This window comes from Vicia villosa, linkage group LG5 (genome assembly GCF_029867415.1).
Source record: "Vicia villosa cultivar HV-30 ecotype Madison, WI linkage group LG5, Vvil1.0, whole genome shotgun sequence".
In the NCBI taxonomy this organism is placed as follows: domain Eukaryota; kingdom Viridiplantae; phylum Streptophyta; class Magnoliopsida; order Fabales; family Fabaceae; genus Vicia; species Vicia villosa.
This window is the reverse complement of record NC_081184.1, coordinates 163741003-163760305: the sequence shown is the minus strand read 5'-3', so window position 1 is coordinate 163760305 and position 19303 is coordinate 163741003. Positions and strand designations below refer to the sequence as shown.

Here is a 19303-nt window from a genome sequence, read left to right as displayed (position 1 = left end):
TATTCCATATCCACCCATTATATATTTTTATTATAATTTCCCATTATCTCATATCCACCCATTATATATTTTTATTATAATAATGAGTCTTTAATATTAAGGTTAGAAAAATATTACTACAATCCTTTCATAAAATCTACGTTTAGAAATTGTAATTACGATTAAGGGTAATGAAAAAATTCCTTAAAACAATAGAATAATTATACAAAATTATGTAATAAAAAAAACATCAAAATGGTAGGGTATAGTATCAATTATTTACTTGGTTAGCATCTAAAGTAGTTTTGACATTTGACTAAAATTTCAATGTTATTCTTTTTCTTGTTGTTATGAACTCATCACCTTTTTCTTTTGATAGAATATGAACTCATCACTTTGCACATAAAGTAGTTTTGACAATTGATAATATGGTCATAAAATAAATAAAGTATTATCAAATATCGTTTCAATGAATAATCGAACTTTAGTGTTTTCAATCAATTCAACTTCAATATTTTCACATAAATAAGCAGAATTTAAAATATATATATATATATATATATATATATATATATATATATATATATATATATATATATATATATATATATATATATATATATATATATATATATATATATATATATATATATATATATATATATATATATATATGTGAAATGATTTTAAAACATAGTTAAGCTGATCATACAAAAAAAATTAGTTATGATTAAACATAGTTAAGGTAATCATACAAAAAAATCATCAAAAAGTTTACATTTAGTTACAATTGCAACATAGCATATATAAATACACAGAAAAATGTGAAAATTAAATTAATAAATTTTCTTTAAAATTTAAAATGTGAAAATTAAATCAATAATTTTTCCTTAAGAGTTTATTCAAGATGTGGGGTGGGGGTCCCAATAAAATTACACCAAATTGTAAATCCATGAATAAGATTATGGGCTACAGGTGTAGCAATATAGCCGGCCCAATAATTTACCCGTCAGCATACATTTTTTTGAATGATTATAAACACCCTCCTTTTTACTCTAACACACTCTCTGTTTTTTTTTTTTTTGAAAACTTATCATTGATACAAAATTGTTTAAAAATTTATTTATAAATTGATTATTTTTAGATATTACTTGAAACTTAGGGTTTGTTTAGATTGAGTTATGGAATAGTTCTCTCCACCAGATAGGCATAACTACAATTATTTTCTTAATTAAACAATTTTTTTTGTAGAAGTTAATATATATTATCTATTTCATTTCCTTCTGCCAGAAAAACTATTCCCATACTTCAGTTTAATAATTTTGCTACTAGCATATTTCAATTTAAATGTGTTATAAAAAAAACTTTGTATTTCTATCTCCATCCTTAGTTCATTTATTTTTTACACTATTCCTCCAAAACTGGTTTGCATATGCATTGTCTTATCTAAAAGAAGTTGAACATTTTTTATCTAATCCAAGATCATTATTGTAACCTGCGTCATTAATCAAACTTTATTTCATGTTAACTTCATCAGTAGCTTGAGCGACTTCAACATAGGTGTTGTCTAATTACTCTTTGCTTTATTACTTAATAATAGATTTAAGATATCTCAACTTAGCATATACAATAAAAATAAGGCAACCAACCACACCAGTATTATCATATATTGTCATATGTGTGGTATAGTCGCATACTTGAATTTAATCTACTTTTGAATCAAACCATATGGTTACTTAGAAATGGAATCTCTATCAAATTTTGGATGTATTCTTGGTGTGGTGATCCCTTAATTCAAGATTCGAGTATCTATATACTTGAAGCTCATTCCATAGATGTTAACTCTTCACTGGCATAATTTATCCATAAAAACTAGTGGACTTTCCCTCCCAACTGTCATAACATATTCCCTTTCTTAATTCATAGGATTATGGTAACACCCTTGCCCGATGTACAAGGCATGGCAGAAATCTATATCACGTGACTTAACAATTAAGGAAGCATATTTATTCAAATCTTCTCCATTGCAAGTGCTTGACTAGGCCAAAGTTATATAGGTGGTGGACATCCCTCCTTCTAAGTTTATGGTTGTGCGGAGGCTAATGCATGAAAAGGTTCTAACTACTGACATGCTTCAAGTTATGGGCTTCTCAATGGCATATTCTTGTAATCTATGCAACTGTCAATCTGAAACCAATGTCCATATTTTCTTTGAATGTGGTTTTGTTACTATTCTGGACCGATCAAAGGTTTAATTAACCAAGACCTAACCCATTGAAAGTTCACTCTATTTGACCCAACTTATAAAAACAATTCATACATTATGAGAAGGTACGCAATCTCCAATTTCACTTTATCCGTCTTGAATTTTGCACTAACTTGGACTTTGGAGTGCTAATCATACAGGTCCATCTAGCGTCACCGTAAAGGAGATCGGAGCACCGTTCAAAATCAACAATTATCCATCTTTCATTAATTATTCCCCCGACACTACCGTAAAGGAGATCAGAGCTACCGTTCACGATCAATAATTTTTTAAGTGAAACTTTTTTTTCAAAACCCTCTATTTTCCTCTTCTTCAAACCCTTAAACAAATCATAACACTTTGATTGAGTTGAGAGAAAAAAATGAAAGAGATAGAGAAGAGCTAAAGAGATGAGGAGTTGGGGAGTTTTTTTTTGTTTGGTAAGGAGAAAGTGTAGAGGGAGAAGAATAAATGATGGGACCTTTGTGATTTTGATTTCTCTTATGAAGTAAGAAAAAAGGAAAATAATTAGCAAAAAATTAACAAATATGAGTAAAATGTCTCTTATACAATTGATTACGTAAGTTATTTCATAATTTATAATTTATCTATTAAAAATTAATTGCATGAACTCTCTAAATTGTCTTTTCACCACAAATTTTTTACACTGAGAAAATGACATTTAGGTAATCAAATAATGTTTATTTTTTTCATTCTCATCTTCTATTACAACAAGACATATGACATTCATTTTTCAATGTTCACCAAATTTAATCACAATTAAATATTACACATACATTCTCTCTTAATTAAAATTTCAAACCTCTCTCACATTTCTTTTTCACACTTTCATTTTAGTTTTTTTCTTCTATTTATTTATTATCACTAAAAATATTAATATTATATTTTTTAATTTTAATAAAATTAAAAATTTATTTTTCTCCCGAGTCACTGTCACCACAATATCTATTTTATTTTAATCAATCATTGCCTTAATTTGAGAGACAAAATTCTTATTTTTATATTTTCTTTCTCTATCTCATGGTTCCTTTTTTTCCTTTTTGTATGATTTTTTAATACAATTAATTTTATATAACTATTGTTTATTTTAAAATTAAATAAATTATTTTAAATTTTGCATTTATACTTAAATACATTTTATATCTCATCAAATACCTTTTTATCTCACGGGTCATTATCATGAGCACAATATCTATTTTATTTTAATCAATTATATTTATGTGAGACATTTTTTTATTTTAAATGTTAAAAAAAAACTCCATCTTACGAATTTTTTTATATAATTATTTAATACAAATGAACTTATATGATCATTAACCATTTATAATTAAGTCACTTATCTCAAATTTATACGTGTCTAAATATATTTTATATAATATCAAATAAATTTATTTGTGCAAATATGATATTTTACAAATTTATATATATAAAAAAAATGAGTTAGATAGTACTTCTAAAAATTGGAATTTGCGTCATCCAATTTTACTACTGTCATGGTAATTTTTTATTAATGAATATTTTTGTTATGGAATATGCATGATAAATTTAACAAATTAAGTTTTTCTTATTTTAAAATAAATTATTAGTCAGATTAAATATAAACTACTGATTTTAATTCAAGGATAGTCTTTTAAAAAATAGTGTCATCTTTTTTTATTTATTTATTTATTTCTCTTTTAATTTCTTTCTTCTTCTCCTCTTTTCACACAATTTCTTATATTTTTCACTCTTCTATTTCTTTCTCACAACCAATTACGTCCCTAGAGTCTTGTTACTCATCAGAAAGAAGTGCTAGTACATATCCATATATACGAGTTCTTTTTCTACCTAATTCATGCATTGTTCATTAAAACGCGTCAAAAAATGTTATCATAAAATGTATGCGTTTATGGGGATATAAAGCATTGCTAAATAAGCATTAAACAGCCGAAAGAGGGAAACACCATAGACATAAATTATTTTCAACCAATTATTAGATTAGCACTTAAATAAACTAATTAATAAGAGTGTTTTTTTTAATTGCCTAACATTAGTGGTCGGTTTATTAAAAAGATGCACTAATTGTTAGCGGAAGAGATTCAACTCTCAACCTATTGAAACTTCTTCTTCAAAGTCTCACAATTAGGATATACTAACAACCCGATATAACCATGATATTAACACATTAATACCAATAATATAGGTGTCGGTGTTTTGTGCATGTCAAAATAATAAGTAATTGTGAATATTTTATAAGTGAGAATATCCATATACATATTATTTTAAAATTTTGGATGAACATGTAATGTCTTTCTCACTTGTTCGGGTGAGTCTTTGATCTTTAAGTTAATATTTGACCCAATGTGAATGTTTCTTCTCCATGATAACTCATCAGTGATATTAGCGTATAGTTTAATAAATGAGCGATTCTTGGTATCATAAGTCTTTCTGACATGGTGGTGGTCAAGACAGTGTGTCCTATTAAAGTGTTCATGACAAGGTAAAGGTGTTTGTCAACGGCGGTATAAGTATGTGGAGGAAAGAGCTTCTGCTTGATGGAAAACATAGTTGATGGATTCACGTTTGCGGGAGAGATTGTTGAGAAACAAATGTGAGTTGTGTAAGTCCTACATTGTTTGAAAAAGTTGGAGTTAAACACTTTATAAACGAGATGACTCATACACCTATCACTTTAAAAATTTGGATGAATATGTAGTATATGTCACTTGTTTGGGCGAGTCTTAGACCTTTCACTCAATGTGAATGCTTCTCATTCATGATGACTCATCAATTAACATATTAATGTCAATAATATACTCTCTCTGTAAGAAATTACAAGTAAATTTTGTTTTTATATTCATTGAATAATTAATGTATCTAGTCTATATATAGACCATATACATCAATTATTCAATGAATATACAAACAACATTTACTTGTATAATTTATTACAGAGAACATATGTGTGAGTGTCGTGTTGATGTCAAATATTAGCACATGTCAAATAGTAGATACATTTTTCTTCAGGCCCAACCATATGTTCAATTATAAATAGACCTAATTATTCATTCAAAAACATATTTATGGAATGGTTGAGGGTTTAGTGAACCTATAATTATTATACTCATATTCGATCCACTCTACAGGCGCGACTATCTATTGTTAGATATGATCTAACAAACTCCTGCATTCTGCAACAAAGAATGTGAGTTGTTTTCAACTGCCTCCTTAATATAATGTATTTCACGAAAGATCTTCAGGTACATTTTAAACCCAAACTTGTTCATTATTTAGTTTTATTAGTTGACTTAAACGTTAGAATGCTAACTTTATAAATTTCTCTTCTTTTCACTTTCACTGCACCGAAAATTCAATTCACTACATCAAAAATTTAATCCATTATATTTAAACTCTAATTCATCACTACATCACTTATCTCTAATTATATAGAGTAATAACTTTTTCTTGGGTCGATATTTTCGAAGTATACATTGGTAAATCTATATACCAATGGTGTAATATAAGAAAGTGCCTATAATCTAGCATATGGCTGCTGGAAGAATATGTGTTGGAAAGAAATCAGCTTATACATTAAACAATATAAGTTCTCCTAACTAATTAATTGATCAATTAGATCCACTCTAGCTCAAAGGAAAAGATTCCTAATTTTTCACGGGGTAAGTCCCACTAAACAAAACGTGTGAAAAAAGTAACAATATTCTGCTTAATGAAAACGTGGTTAAGAAGCAAAGCCACCCCACATTCCACAAATTAAGTAATAAGCACTTAATTTGTTGTAAAGCCATCATATGAAATTTCTACATACACATACATACACAGATACACTGCTTTCTACCTACCCTGTCTACAAGCAGTACATACATATAAATAGTAAAATAAAACAAAAATATTTAATTTTAAAACTATACTATGGTACTACATTACAGTTACAGATCATAACTTCATTTTAATAGAATTGAATAGGTTATGCAAGCTGTTTAACAGTTACAGAGGTAGCTCTTCTTTCTAGCTAGCCATGCCTTACATATTGTCAGTATTTCATTGCTTTTACTATTTAATTTATTTTGTGTTTTGTTTGTGTCGTTGGTAAATAAATAAATAAAAGGACACTGTACTAATACCGTACTATATATAGTATAAAGCAGGTTGCATGAAAATTTATCTATACATGTCACCTCCTCCAAATTTATGAAAAAACTAAATTGTTTAATTAATTTTTATTATCACATTTTTACAAATTTATGGGAAGAATCGGAAATTTTAAAATTTCCGGTATGTTAATATGTGCTGAAAAATTCAAATTTTTTGATAATATTGATAAATGATAATACTGGAAATTTTGAAATTTCCGGTATATTTTGTGAAATTTCTGGTATATTGTATCGGAAATTTCAAAATTCCCAGTAATATCATTTACCAATATTACTGGAAAATTTGAAATTTCCAGTGCGTATTATCATACCGAAAATTTTGAAATTTTCAGTATTTCATTTTTTTAAAAAAGAAGTTATTTTTCTTATATTTTTAAATTTTGCAGTGAGGACCAGAGGCATGGACGGTTCTATTGCGGGAAAGACCATTGATTGAGCCGGTGCGGTTGCTCGAGCTGCTGATGAGGCGCATGCCTATGGGCTACATGCTGGAGGCCTTTCTACGACCGATTTTAACTTGAAACGGAAGGCTGGGCAGCAGGAGGTGACGCGATTTTGCGCATCTCGTCACCGGACTGGTAGAGCTTCTTGCTGTGGAGGAGCATGTAGTTGAGTAGCCGGTGGCTCAAGAGCAGGTAGTTGAGGAGCCGGTGGTTCAAGAGCAGGTGGTTCAAGAGTGGGTAGTTTAGGAGCCCGTTGTTGAGGAGTCGGTGGTTCTGGTGGTTCAAGAGCAGGTGGTTCAGGATACAGACACCACCACTCATGCATCTACGGAGCCATCAGTACACACTGATGGAGGTTTTCCTAGAGGACCTCATGACAGGTCTATGTCAACGGGCCATGTCGCTTATAGGATATTGAAGGGCGACATATGTAATATTGGTCTCGTTTAAATGCTTATTTTTTATGTTTATTACGCGATTTGATGTATACTAATTTGTTTTAATTGTATTATTTTGTTACAGGGGCGTTCAGTGTTGAAAGTCGCTTCTCACAGGTCGGAGTTAAAGAACTTTTCTGAGAGTCAGATGCCTGAGCAGGTGAGGAGGATAGTTGAGGATTTCCATTTGATGGGCTTTGTTAGATGCTCCTTGACGATGCTGGACGCCTCCCTGTTATCAGCTTTTGTTGAGAAGTGGCACCTGAAGACATCCTCCTTCCATATTCTATTTGGGGAGATGATAGTGACTTTAGATGATGCGGATGCCCTCTTTCACATTCCGATTGTTGGTATATTTTTCACACCAGTTTATAGGGACCATGTGGCGGCGTTGGGCATGATTATGGATGCTTTGGAGGTTGATGAGGTGGGTGTGCTACGTGAATTTGGTGAGACTCGGGGCTTTCAACTTAGGATGTCTTGGTTGAGTACTACTTATCAGGTGCTTGTGGATGCAGAGCGGTACCAGGTTGCCGCTAGGGCCTACATGCTACATCTAGTGGCATGTACTCTCTTTGCGGACAAGTCTGGAGTTTATATAGATGTTCGATACATTTCTCTATTCAACGCCCTTGACACCCCATGTTGGGCTTGGGGAGTGGCGACATTGACGATGTTGTACACGACACTTGATGATGCATCTCGTCCTTACACCAGACAGCTTGCTGGTTACATACAGGGCATCTCACGTTCGGTCCCAGAGGCTCCAGCTGGTGGCATTGATCGATGGTTTCAGAGTAACAGCATCAGCTCCCCCGTGAGATCATTAATACATTAGTTGAGGTTCAGGAGCCTGGGCAGTGCGAGGATGGATATCTGGAGTGGTTCCACAGCGTGTCACACTCTAGCATTAATTACGCATATTTCCAAGAAAAACTTACTTTTTAAAGCTATTAAAGAGTGCCCTTGGGGCACTTGTTAGCATTTTCCATAAACATGTATACTTTAAGTAATTATTATTTTGGCATAACATCATATGAGAAAAGTATGAAACAATTATTAGGGTTGCAATATCCGAAAAGAAGAAAAGAGGAAGACACGAAAAAAGAAGAAAGTGCATATACATAGTCATTTTTCAGCCTTCCATCCACCCTTTTTTTCATATATTTATCTTTTTTTATTTCCATTTTCATTTTTTGTTCTTGAAAAAATAGCAAGTAAATATTTTTATGTCTACATCACTAAATCAACGTGCTCTCACATGTCAATTGTAAGGGAAATTCTTGGAAAGATAGTAGTGACAAAGCAAAACTAATTTGCACATGTATATATGACCAACTTGAAGATTATTGTCTCCTAATCTTTTTTTCTTATTTTTTTTGCCTTTGTCAATATTTGTCATAAGGCATAGACAATATCTGACAAGCATATTGCAATGCACCATGGTATGCTCCAATTTTAATTTTAACTTTTTAACTTAATGGCAGGCAATTTCTGGTGCTGAGATTAAAGGTTTTGGAATCAATTGCAACATGCTCTTTAAAGTAGAAATTACCAAATTGACTTAATGATACTCATGAGTAGTGATAACTAAATAAGGAAAAGAAAAAAGTTAATGATAATGCAAGTGGGAATTAGAGGACTAAACATTGTTGTTAAGGTGCTAAAGAGAAGTCATCATGGTTTGTTGGAATTAGTTGGCCTAATGACCTGTTAATCTTATCCTACAAGTGTAATAAGTTTTGGAGGGAATTTGGAGCTTTTTAATCACTAACTAAATGAGCCACTTCAATGGAATTTGAAAAAAATAATTAGAAGGAACACAAATATTTCACCACAAAAATATAATATTTTCAAATATTTATTTTATTAGTGAAAATATATTATATCACAAAAAGTAATATATTTTAAATATTTATTTTATTAAGTGAAAAGATCTTACATACTATGACCTGTTTAAATTTTCAGTGTAAGTTAACCACGGTTTGAATGTGACAAATTAAATAGAATATTATTTTGTCATAATAATTCTAATTGGATTATATTTTGTCAAAATTTAATCGTGACAAATATTTTATGAATTATTTTTAGCTACAATTTAAATGTATTAAATTTTAAGTCATGTATGATAGTCTGTTTTGTACATTCTTAAAGACGACTTTAATGATGTTAAAAAGAAATTTAAAAATAATATTTTAAATTTCATTATTAGAATCTTATTAAAAAGATGAAGTTGTCTAAACCACATATGAGCACCAAATAATTTATATGCCAAAAACTATATTTTCAAAAAATATAATATAATAAAACTTTAATTTCAAATAACAAAATTGAATAGAAATGATAAAAAGAAGAAAAAGAAGGAATAAGTTAAGATTTTATTATGGTTTGAATTGGAAGTTAGGGACTTTATTTAAGTTAAGTATGATAGATAGACAAAGAATGAGACAAAGGGAATATAAGGTTGATGGGTGGGGATGGAATTGTGAATGGAACTTAAATAGACATTTGTAAAAAGTGGACCTAAAAATAATAAGTTAGTGAGAAATTGAAAAACCAAAAAAGTGGACCAATAGTTGTCTTGGCCTCATTGAGACATTTTGTCAGAGAAGATGTGTGATGGTACCTGGTGGCCTAAAGCAATGCACCTGTTTGTTTACAGAACCACCTCTACATCCAGTTTGGCCACACCTCACACACCCTCCTTTTTTTGTCTTGGTTCATTTTGTTTTTGATTAGCCCATGAAGGATTGCCCACTTGCCCATGAATTTGATCATGTCTATGGTGGTCTCTACCATGTTCTTGTGAAGGCAATAGGATTGTTGGAATGATAAGAAATGGACTAGTAGTTCATCACACAATTCTTAACTTTTTTGCTTAAGGAAATGTGGTTTGTGATTGATTTTTATGAAAATAATAGTAACAATTTTCTAGGTTTAAATATATATAGTTTTTATATTTTAGTCTTTCAAATTACTTTATAAATATTTATGACATATACATAATTTTTATTAAACATTATAGGATATCTTTCATCTAATTTAGAATTAAAAATTGTTTGTGGTATAATTTCTTTTTAAATGAAAAAATCTAATTTTATTTTTATGTATAACTCACGAATCCTATTATTCTCCATCAACCTAGATATATAAATATATATACTTTTTACTGAATGTTGGAGGCTTAGACATATAGATATTCTTTTCAGATGTGCTATAATCAAAGGGCACATGATGATCAGGATCAGAGGTTTCAGAATCAGATTCAGTTATGTAATTATTTTCTCAGGATTTTTTCTATATCACTGTTAAGTATTAAGCTTAAACCTTGCTCTGATGTCAACTGAAAGTGAGAAAAATACAAGAATGAGGAATGAATTGTGTTAACTTTTATCCCTTTTCTCTTTAAATCTCTAATCAGATTTTGGTCACAAGGACAAAATCTGAGTCAGAATCTGATGGTGATAACAGCGGAATAATGTTGAATAGAAATAAAGAAGAGAGCACAAAAACACACAAGCAATTATTTTGGTTCCTCCTACAAATCAGGAGTAGTCCAGTCCCCTTGCACTTCCTAGAGATTTTCACTATGACCAAATCTGATTACAAATTGCTCAAACACACATGCAAGAGCTTAATGCCCAAACATACAAGTAAGAAACTTCAATACTCAAGCATATAAGCAAGAGATTTTTGTTTGCTCAAGCACACTGACAAGAGACTTCAATGCTCAATCACACAAGCAAGAGACTTCCAAATGCTTAAGCACATAAGCAAGAGACTTTCTACAATCTACCTAGCAGATAAATGATAGTAATAGAGTGATAATTAAACTTGATATACAATCAGAGGTGTAAACATAATACGGCACAAAAAACTCTAAAACTTAAGAACTTCTAAGAATGTATAATTGGTAAGAAGTTATAAGTTAACTTGTGCCCTTTGTTTTGACATAGTAGCTTCTCTTTTCTTGTCAAGGCGCATTATTGTTGTACTTCTCCATATCTTCAGCTCCTTTTATGGAGAACCATGAAAGAGTCGTTGGAAAGAACTTTTAGTACAAGAGAGTCTTTGAGAGAAGTATCAACAGATCTGTTGCAAAGCTTTCTAATATGGTTAATGTCGTTGCAATCCCATTTGAAGCTACTTTTCTACAAAATGAATTATCAGTTGTAACTCTTCAGGCTTCTTCAATTTTATGGTAAGTCTTCACGTGGCCAATAAAAGACAAACTGACCTTAGAGTCAGTCTGATAGCGACATGGCATACATTCCTTGGTTCTTGAGCTATGACTGGCTCAAAGTTTTGGTCAATTATAGTCTTGAGTTTTGCTTCACATCCTTTAGACTCTAAATATTCAGAGGTTGACTTGATCAGATTCTGTAGTCTTCAGGTTCTGATCATCGGAAGATGACTTGATCAGAAGTTGATTATTCAGAGTCTAATCTTCAGAATCTGACTCTTTAGAGCTTCTCATTTAATGTTTGGTGCATTATCAGAACTGACTTTCAATCAGTATAATAATCTTTACTCTTGCACACTATAACACACTTTACTCTACCCAATTGTTCTTTAAATAATTTATTAATATCAAAACTTAAGGATTATGGTATAAACTAGGGGTGGAAAACGGGCATGCCCTCCCCATTTAGACCCGTCCCGAAAAAAATAGGGCGGGCGGACATAGTGGAGGATGCATGCCGTAAATCTAGGCCCACCCCGCAAAAAAGTGAGGATGGGGATGGGAAAGCCCGCAGGCATTGTACCTTTTAAGTCTAAAAACACAAAAATTTATATAAATGACCACGCCCTAAAAGAAAAAGGGACGGGGCAGACACATTAGAGGATGGGGGTCTAACTCTTTGGCTTACCCCGCACTAAAGTGCGGGCAAAACGGACATGGCTTGGCCCGTTTTGCCACTCTTAGTATAAACTAATTTTTTTCCAACACTCTCTTGGTGTATGTCGATGATGTTATTTTGACATGTACTTCTCTATCTGATATCTCATCCATTAAAAAACTAACTTGTTCAACAAGTTAACCAATTAATGTTAGAAATTAGTTGCTAGTTAGTTACTAAAAACTAACTATTAGTTAGTTATGATCGTTGCAAAAATTTGTTTGTTAGATTTCTTTCTTCGTTTACAATTGAATGATCCTTGCATATATACAAGACATTGTACTCACTTATGCAATTAATTAATTAATGATTATATCATTTCACGTACTTAAATCCATTACCTTTGTACATTTCCTACTAATTTGTTATGGATGAATTATGTGGAATGCATATTCATGACTCGAGGATATATAGGTTTATAAAGGGAAAAACGTGATAAAACACTCAAAATGCGAGAAATCAAATGGTTGCAAAATATGAAAAGGAAAACAAGCAGACAGAGCAAGATGTCACTAGATCTCAGGGAGGGATGATCGAAATTGGAAGATAGGTAGAGAAAAAAATATTCATACAAAGAGTGAAATGTTACCTGTAAGGAGAACTTTTCTCTATATAATGGAGCAAAGTAGGAAAATCAACAACCTAAAATGATGGAAGGTAGGTAAACGAAAATCAGTGGACGAGTTTATCTCGAGATCACAATAGCCTTCGAGTGCACTTGATCAAAGATAAGAAAGTCCAATCATGATGAAGCTCAATTCAAAAGCATTTTACCGGAATGTTGAGGCTCTAAGGTACTCACAACCAGGGGACATACACTTGATCATCACCATTGAACAATCCTCCACTATAAGATACAATCGAATTGCCTCCTATGTAAGATGCCAGATCATATGAGCATGGTTTTAATCGTCTATATTATATCTGCTCCATTTCAAAAAATCTCTCATTCATACCCTCAAATTACTTCCTCACTCATCCACTAACTTAGATGTTAGAGTATTAATTTTTACAAATACATTTCCGTTTATGCGTGCCAAAATTCACTTCATCATAATATAATTAGAAAATTTCTTCACCCACCTCCTAACCTTCTTGCTCACCCCTGGTGAATTTACAACATTACCCCTTGTTTCGGAAGTTCATTTCCGAAAGGGTACTTTTTTTTGAAAAAAAAGTGTTTTCGGAAATGAACTTCCGAAAACGTGTTTTTTTTAATATAAAATATTGGTTTCGGAGATGCATCTCCGAAATAAAGTTATATTTTCAGAAAATGTGGTGTTTCGGAAGTTCATCTCCGAACGCACCCCCATGATGGAATTCGGAAATGAACCTCCGAATTTATGTCTGGACAGAAGAAAAATGAAAAACAACAACGATTCGCTTTATTTAATCGGGTGAAGATTACAACGATAATATTACTGAAAATTAAAGTTACATATTGTTGAACACGGGTAGGTGGGGATGAGTCAACATTTTGATAACGTCGTCCGCCGATCTTTGAAGTTTGGCGTCCAACTCGATCGGGCCTTATCCTGAAAATCGGTCGAACGTTGTCCACATAACCGCTAAATCTTCGTCGTTCTTGATCTCAAAAGTTGTGAACTTAATGCCTCCCTCGTCGTTAAGCGATGGCGAGCGGTACTCGAGCTTGACAACCTTTCGATTCTCGGGATAGCGCAAAAGCGTGTTGAGCGACGGTATCAATTCCGCAAACGGCGTGTCGCGCGAGAAGCGAAATTGGAACAACATCGGGTAGCCGGTTTCAAAGTAGACGAATGCTAGGTGGGGGTAGGTTTGTGTCATTTGTGTTTTGTGGTGTGAAGAGGATGAAGAAGAGTGTGTAGTATTTATAGACTTATTGGAGCATTGATGGCCCAACAAACCTTATCCTGCCTCAGGGGACATTTCGGAAATGAACTTCCGAAAATAGGCTCCAGACATGTATATTTCGGAAGTTCATTTCCGAATTATGCAGAAACAGAGGTGATTTTTGCATTTTGTGCATTGCATTCTGTTTTGTGTAAACAATACCAAAAGCATACAAAATAGGCATAAAATAGGCAATGACAACATAAAACATACTTATATTATATATGTATTGAATCGGTCCGATTTTACATGATAAACAACAATACATACAAAAAATGATCGTTACAAACAAAAACGATCCGGAACGAACTAAAATTCACCGAACCAATCGGTGGATCCTAAGTCCAAAATAGGCACGTTCTTCGACCGCTCTCTATTTTGCTCGCGCTCTTTGCTCATCATTTCTTCAAACTCCGCCATCCTCGAAACGAACGGATCCGGCCAAGTCTCCGCCTTATTTGAACGATGTGCCGTCCATTGACAAGAAGTAGCCGGTATAGGACAACCCGGTTTCAAAAACACTTGAACGAAGTGCCGCGATCGTAGATACCCGATGCATATGATGCGGCCTGACGCGTCCAACGGCGGTCGACTATGAAGTGGAAAGAAAGTCTCACTTAGTCCAAACCTCGTCAAATCGATACACACCATATCATACGCACTTGCTATTAGATGACACATATCGGGGAATGACATCCACTTCGAAACCGGAGCGATACCGGTTAGTGATGGAACAAGTGCATCATGAATTTTTGCAAACTTTTCTTGATTTTCATATAGTCGGCCGTAGATGTCCCGATACGAAGTCAACTCCGCAATGAGTTCCCGTCGGACTAAAGTGTGATTATTTTCCCCTTTATCGAGCAAACCCGCAACGGCCCGATATCCACAATTGCCGTCGCCTCCAACATCAACGATGTTATCGATATATTTGTGCATAAAAAGTGGCATCTCATCAATGTAGACAATTGGTGATTTTTTGATCGGCGGTGTACGTGGTGGCTTCGAAATACGGGCTCCTTTGTTACCACTACACTTAGACTTCGGTGTCTCATGAATTTCCGAGTGGCACGCAACTTAAACGGACACCCGCACTTTCTCGATCCCGTGTCCTCGTGTTTTAGCACCCGGTTTGATTGTACATATCTACCACCCCGTTCGCAATTCAAAACAACGAAAGCTTTCCGCCTACTATTTCCGTTGTCCGACCTTAAAATAACAATTCCAAATCCATGTTTGTTAGCTTCCTTCCGAACCCAATCAATCAATTGTTCTCGACTACCGAAACTCCGATCATTTGTAAAATGTTGCCGAACATCGACCGCATTGATCATGGGAGTAGCGTCAATAACCGGATCGTTATTAACGTTGACAATTTCCGGATTTAATACTCCATCGTCTTGCACAATGTTGTCCGGATGCACCATACCTAACAAATGCAAAAATTAGCAAAATTGGCCAAAACTGTTTTTTTTTAACTGCTAGGGCATATTTCGGAAGTTCATTTCCGAAATTTATTAGGTGATATATTTCGGAAATGAACTTCCGAACCATATCAGTTTTCAGCATAAATTTGTTGAATCAATGTAGTGAAATAGGGGATGAAATGAGAGATGTTTACCTGAAATTGTAGCTTTCTATGCTCCCTTTAACGTGATCAACGGTTTGAAACTTGATTTTAGGGCGAAAAATTGATGGAGATTGATTGGGTTTTAGAGAGGGTTTTGAGAAGTTTTGGAGAAAAATGATGAAATAGTGAAAGGGGGAAATTTGTATATGCAGAAATATTTTCGGAAATGAACTTCCGAAAATATTAACGGTTTTGAATTTTTTATGACTTCGGAGATGCATCTCCGAAAACACCAAAAAAGTGGTGTTTTCGGAGATGCATTTTCGAAGTAAAAAAAAATAAAAAAAAATAACTTCAAAAGTTCATTTCCGAAGCGGGGGCAGTTTTGGATTTTCGCTGGGGTGACCCCCCATAGGGAGGTGGGTAAAGAAATTTTCTATAATTATATTCTATTCGATCTATACTTATTTCTAGTTATAGTTTGGAAAAGATAAGGTATACAAGAACCGTGACTTCAAAAACTATATTTTAAATCCTAAATATCAATATAGTGATTAGTCGGTTGTTGAAAATTTCGGTCGCGATACACGATCATAATAATTACAAAAAAAAAAAAAAAGAAAGATTGTACTAGTCCTATTTATAAACTTATATCAATCACAATCCTTTTCATAGTGGGTTGTAGAGTTTTGTTCCTAGGTGGACTCCATATAATTAATGTTTATGTACCAAAATTTCCACGCAACTGCCTATTTTGAAACTTGCTTTAACTTATGCGGAAAAAATAAATTTCTATTCTTTTTCTTATTTAGATTTAGTAAAGATGCTCTCAAATTTTCAAATGAAATTGAGGAGTTTATGTATTATAACACTTTTATACACTAAAAAATTAGTAATGAAAATTTTCATTTTTAAAATAAAAAATTTATCCTACAAATATATATATAAAGTTTATCATGTTAGATCTTGTTGTCATGATACTTTTATGGTTTGTTTGGATTGTAAAAGAAAGTGAAAGGAAAGAAAATAAAAGGAAAGAATGTGAAAGGAAGAGAAAGTAAGAAGAAAGTGAGATGATTTTTTGATTGTTTGTTATGAATGAAAATAAAAAAGAAAGTGAAAGGAAAGAATGATATATTTTTCTTCAAAGACAGAAATACCCTTATATATATAATAATCCTTATATATATAATTATTGTTACTTAATTTTTTTCTAAGAAAAACAAATTGCATTAACGTAGCCGACATTATCCATTTATTTTGTTACAAGGCCAAATCTAGTAAATAGAAAAAATAAAATACTGAAAACTTCAAACCATATTTTCTAAAGAAAACGTGTGTAACTGCAATTTGTAAACAAGGACAAAAACGTAAAAGCAAAAAAATTGTGGTTGTAGTCAAGCTTTCTCTCCATTAATGGGAGGAAAGTATTTTTGTGGGTCCCATGTGCAATTTAATCCCTCCCTTCAATTTTTCATTTCATCCAAAGAAGGGAAAAGATTTTGAAATATGTGCTTTCCTTTCTTCTATTTTCTTTCCTTCTACATTCATTGCATCCAAACACAGTGTTAATGTGTTGTTTATTTCATTTGAATATGAAAGTGAAGTTGTGGATCCCTACAAACAAGTATTCAATGTCATTGGATTTGTGAAGCCGACATCCTTAACTCATCTCCTTTGGAAAAAGTTATTTACTCTTTTACTTTATGCATTTTTGTTCTACAATAATATAAACATGGTTTTGAGTTAATTAATTAAATAAATGTTAATTGAATTAAAATTAAATTAAATTCAAAATTATTTATGTTTGTAGACATTAAAATAAAAGTAAGTTGGAAAAAAATAACTTGAAAGAAGTATTTTAAATTAAAAAATTAATTATTTGTGTTTTTAAAATTAATTATGTTTATGTTAAACATGAAACTAAACATATATTTAGGTGAATTAACTTTTTGAATTAAAAAATTGCACTCACTATATTTACTTTAACTTTTTGAATTATTTTTATCATATATTAATATTAAAAAACCAAATTATTAAATTAAAATGTATATATTAGCATAAAAGCCATATATAAAAATAAATTCAAATATTAATTTAAATATATTTATATAATAATAAGATATATCAAAATTAATATGTGTTAGAATTATTAAGTTATATTCAAAACAATGTTGTGTATTAAGTATAAAACGAAATGAGAATTTTTATCTTAATATTCATTTTCTCTAACTTAAATTTCAAAATAAATAACTTATATATATATATATATATATATATATATATATATATATATATATATATATATATATATATATATATATATATATATATATATATATATATATATATATATATATATATACTCCAAGAGTAAGTGGAAGACTTACTCCAAATTTTAATCATTAATTATCATTTTCTTTGTAAGCAAGATATATTAGATGGAGAACTAAGGGTTCTCAAAACATGTTATACAATAACGAGATAAACTAGACAAAAGAAATTACAAATCAATTAAGTCTACGAAAGATAAAACACTGGGTTTTTACAAAAATCATAAAAGTTACAATTGAGATGTATAATCTCTCCACAAAAAGACCATCTCCATATCAATGATTTAATCTAACACTTTTAATTAATTATTTAATCTAATATATTATTATTTTTTATAATACTTATATTTAAATATCTAAAGTTGAGGGTGTAAAATAAAGGACAAAACTGGTGTAGACAGCTTTTTGTTATAGACACATAAATAGAGACATTATTCATGCTATTTTACTTTTTTATGTCCCGTCATATGAATGTATCGTTGGGTGAAATTGAAAAAGCAGAAAAAGATAAAATTGTTGAAAACATGATATGATATGAAATGAATCAAACCTGAAATATATGTTGTTTGTGAAGCGCACCGATCGAGATCAGACATGACTCCGTGAATAGCGATGTGTTTTTTAAAATGAGAATTCACTTTTGAGTTTTGAGGATTATTTTTGTATAAAGTGCATGTAGATTGTAGAGTAGTCACAAAATACTACAAAAGTGTCTATTAGCCACTCTATTTTTGATATGTAATGTATTGAAGAAAGAAAAGAAAATGTATAAAAAAAAGAAAAGGGGAACCAGGCCAAGGCATAAACTAAAATAACTATAAAATGGTAATCAAATAAAAATTAGCAAAAACAAAAGTGGAAAAACCCTAACTTGTTTTTTTTATTAATGAGGAGAAATGAAACAAGCCATGCCGAATCAAACAATTGTGAATTTGCCATAATATGATGTGTCTTGGATAGGGCATTAGGCCATAATTTCTATTATCTTTCACGAGCCCTTTTAACAGCAAAAATTATGGTCATGAGTTTAACAAAGAAATTATGGTCATGAGTTTAACATAAAGGGAGTTTTAAAGGCCAAAAAGGGCAGAAGTCCACCTATCAATTCACCATTTCTATTTTCTCTCTCTAATAAGTACTATTTGAAAGATTAAGTATCTAAAAAGTAAAATATATTTTACTGGAGTGCAAAATAACGCGTAATAATGTTTCGGCTTCATAAATTTCTTTTATTTTTTTATAAATTAGATATTTTATGCATGTAATTGTAAATCTCGAGTTAGAAAGACTATAAATATCTCAACTTTAAAAAAATTGATCAAATGATCACATAAATTAAAGAGTTAAATAT

General features: G+C 31.4%; 1 protein-coding gene across 1 annotated transcript; it reads left to right on the top strand.

Moving 5' to 3' along the window:
- Positions 1-7188: 7188 nt before the first annotated feature.
- On the top strand, positions 7189-8844 carry LOC131605925 (protein MAIN-LIKE 1-like). Its single transcript, XM_058878213.1, has 3 exons — positions 7189-7194; positions 7362-8093; positions 8764-8844. Exons 1-3 carry the CDS (start codon positions 7189-7191, stop codon positions 8842-8844), a joined length of 819 nt encoding a protein of 272 aa, XP_058734196.1.
- Positions 8845-19303: the final 10459 nt, after the last annotated feature.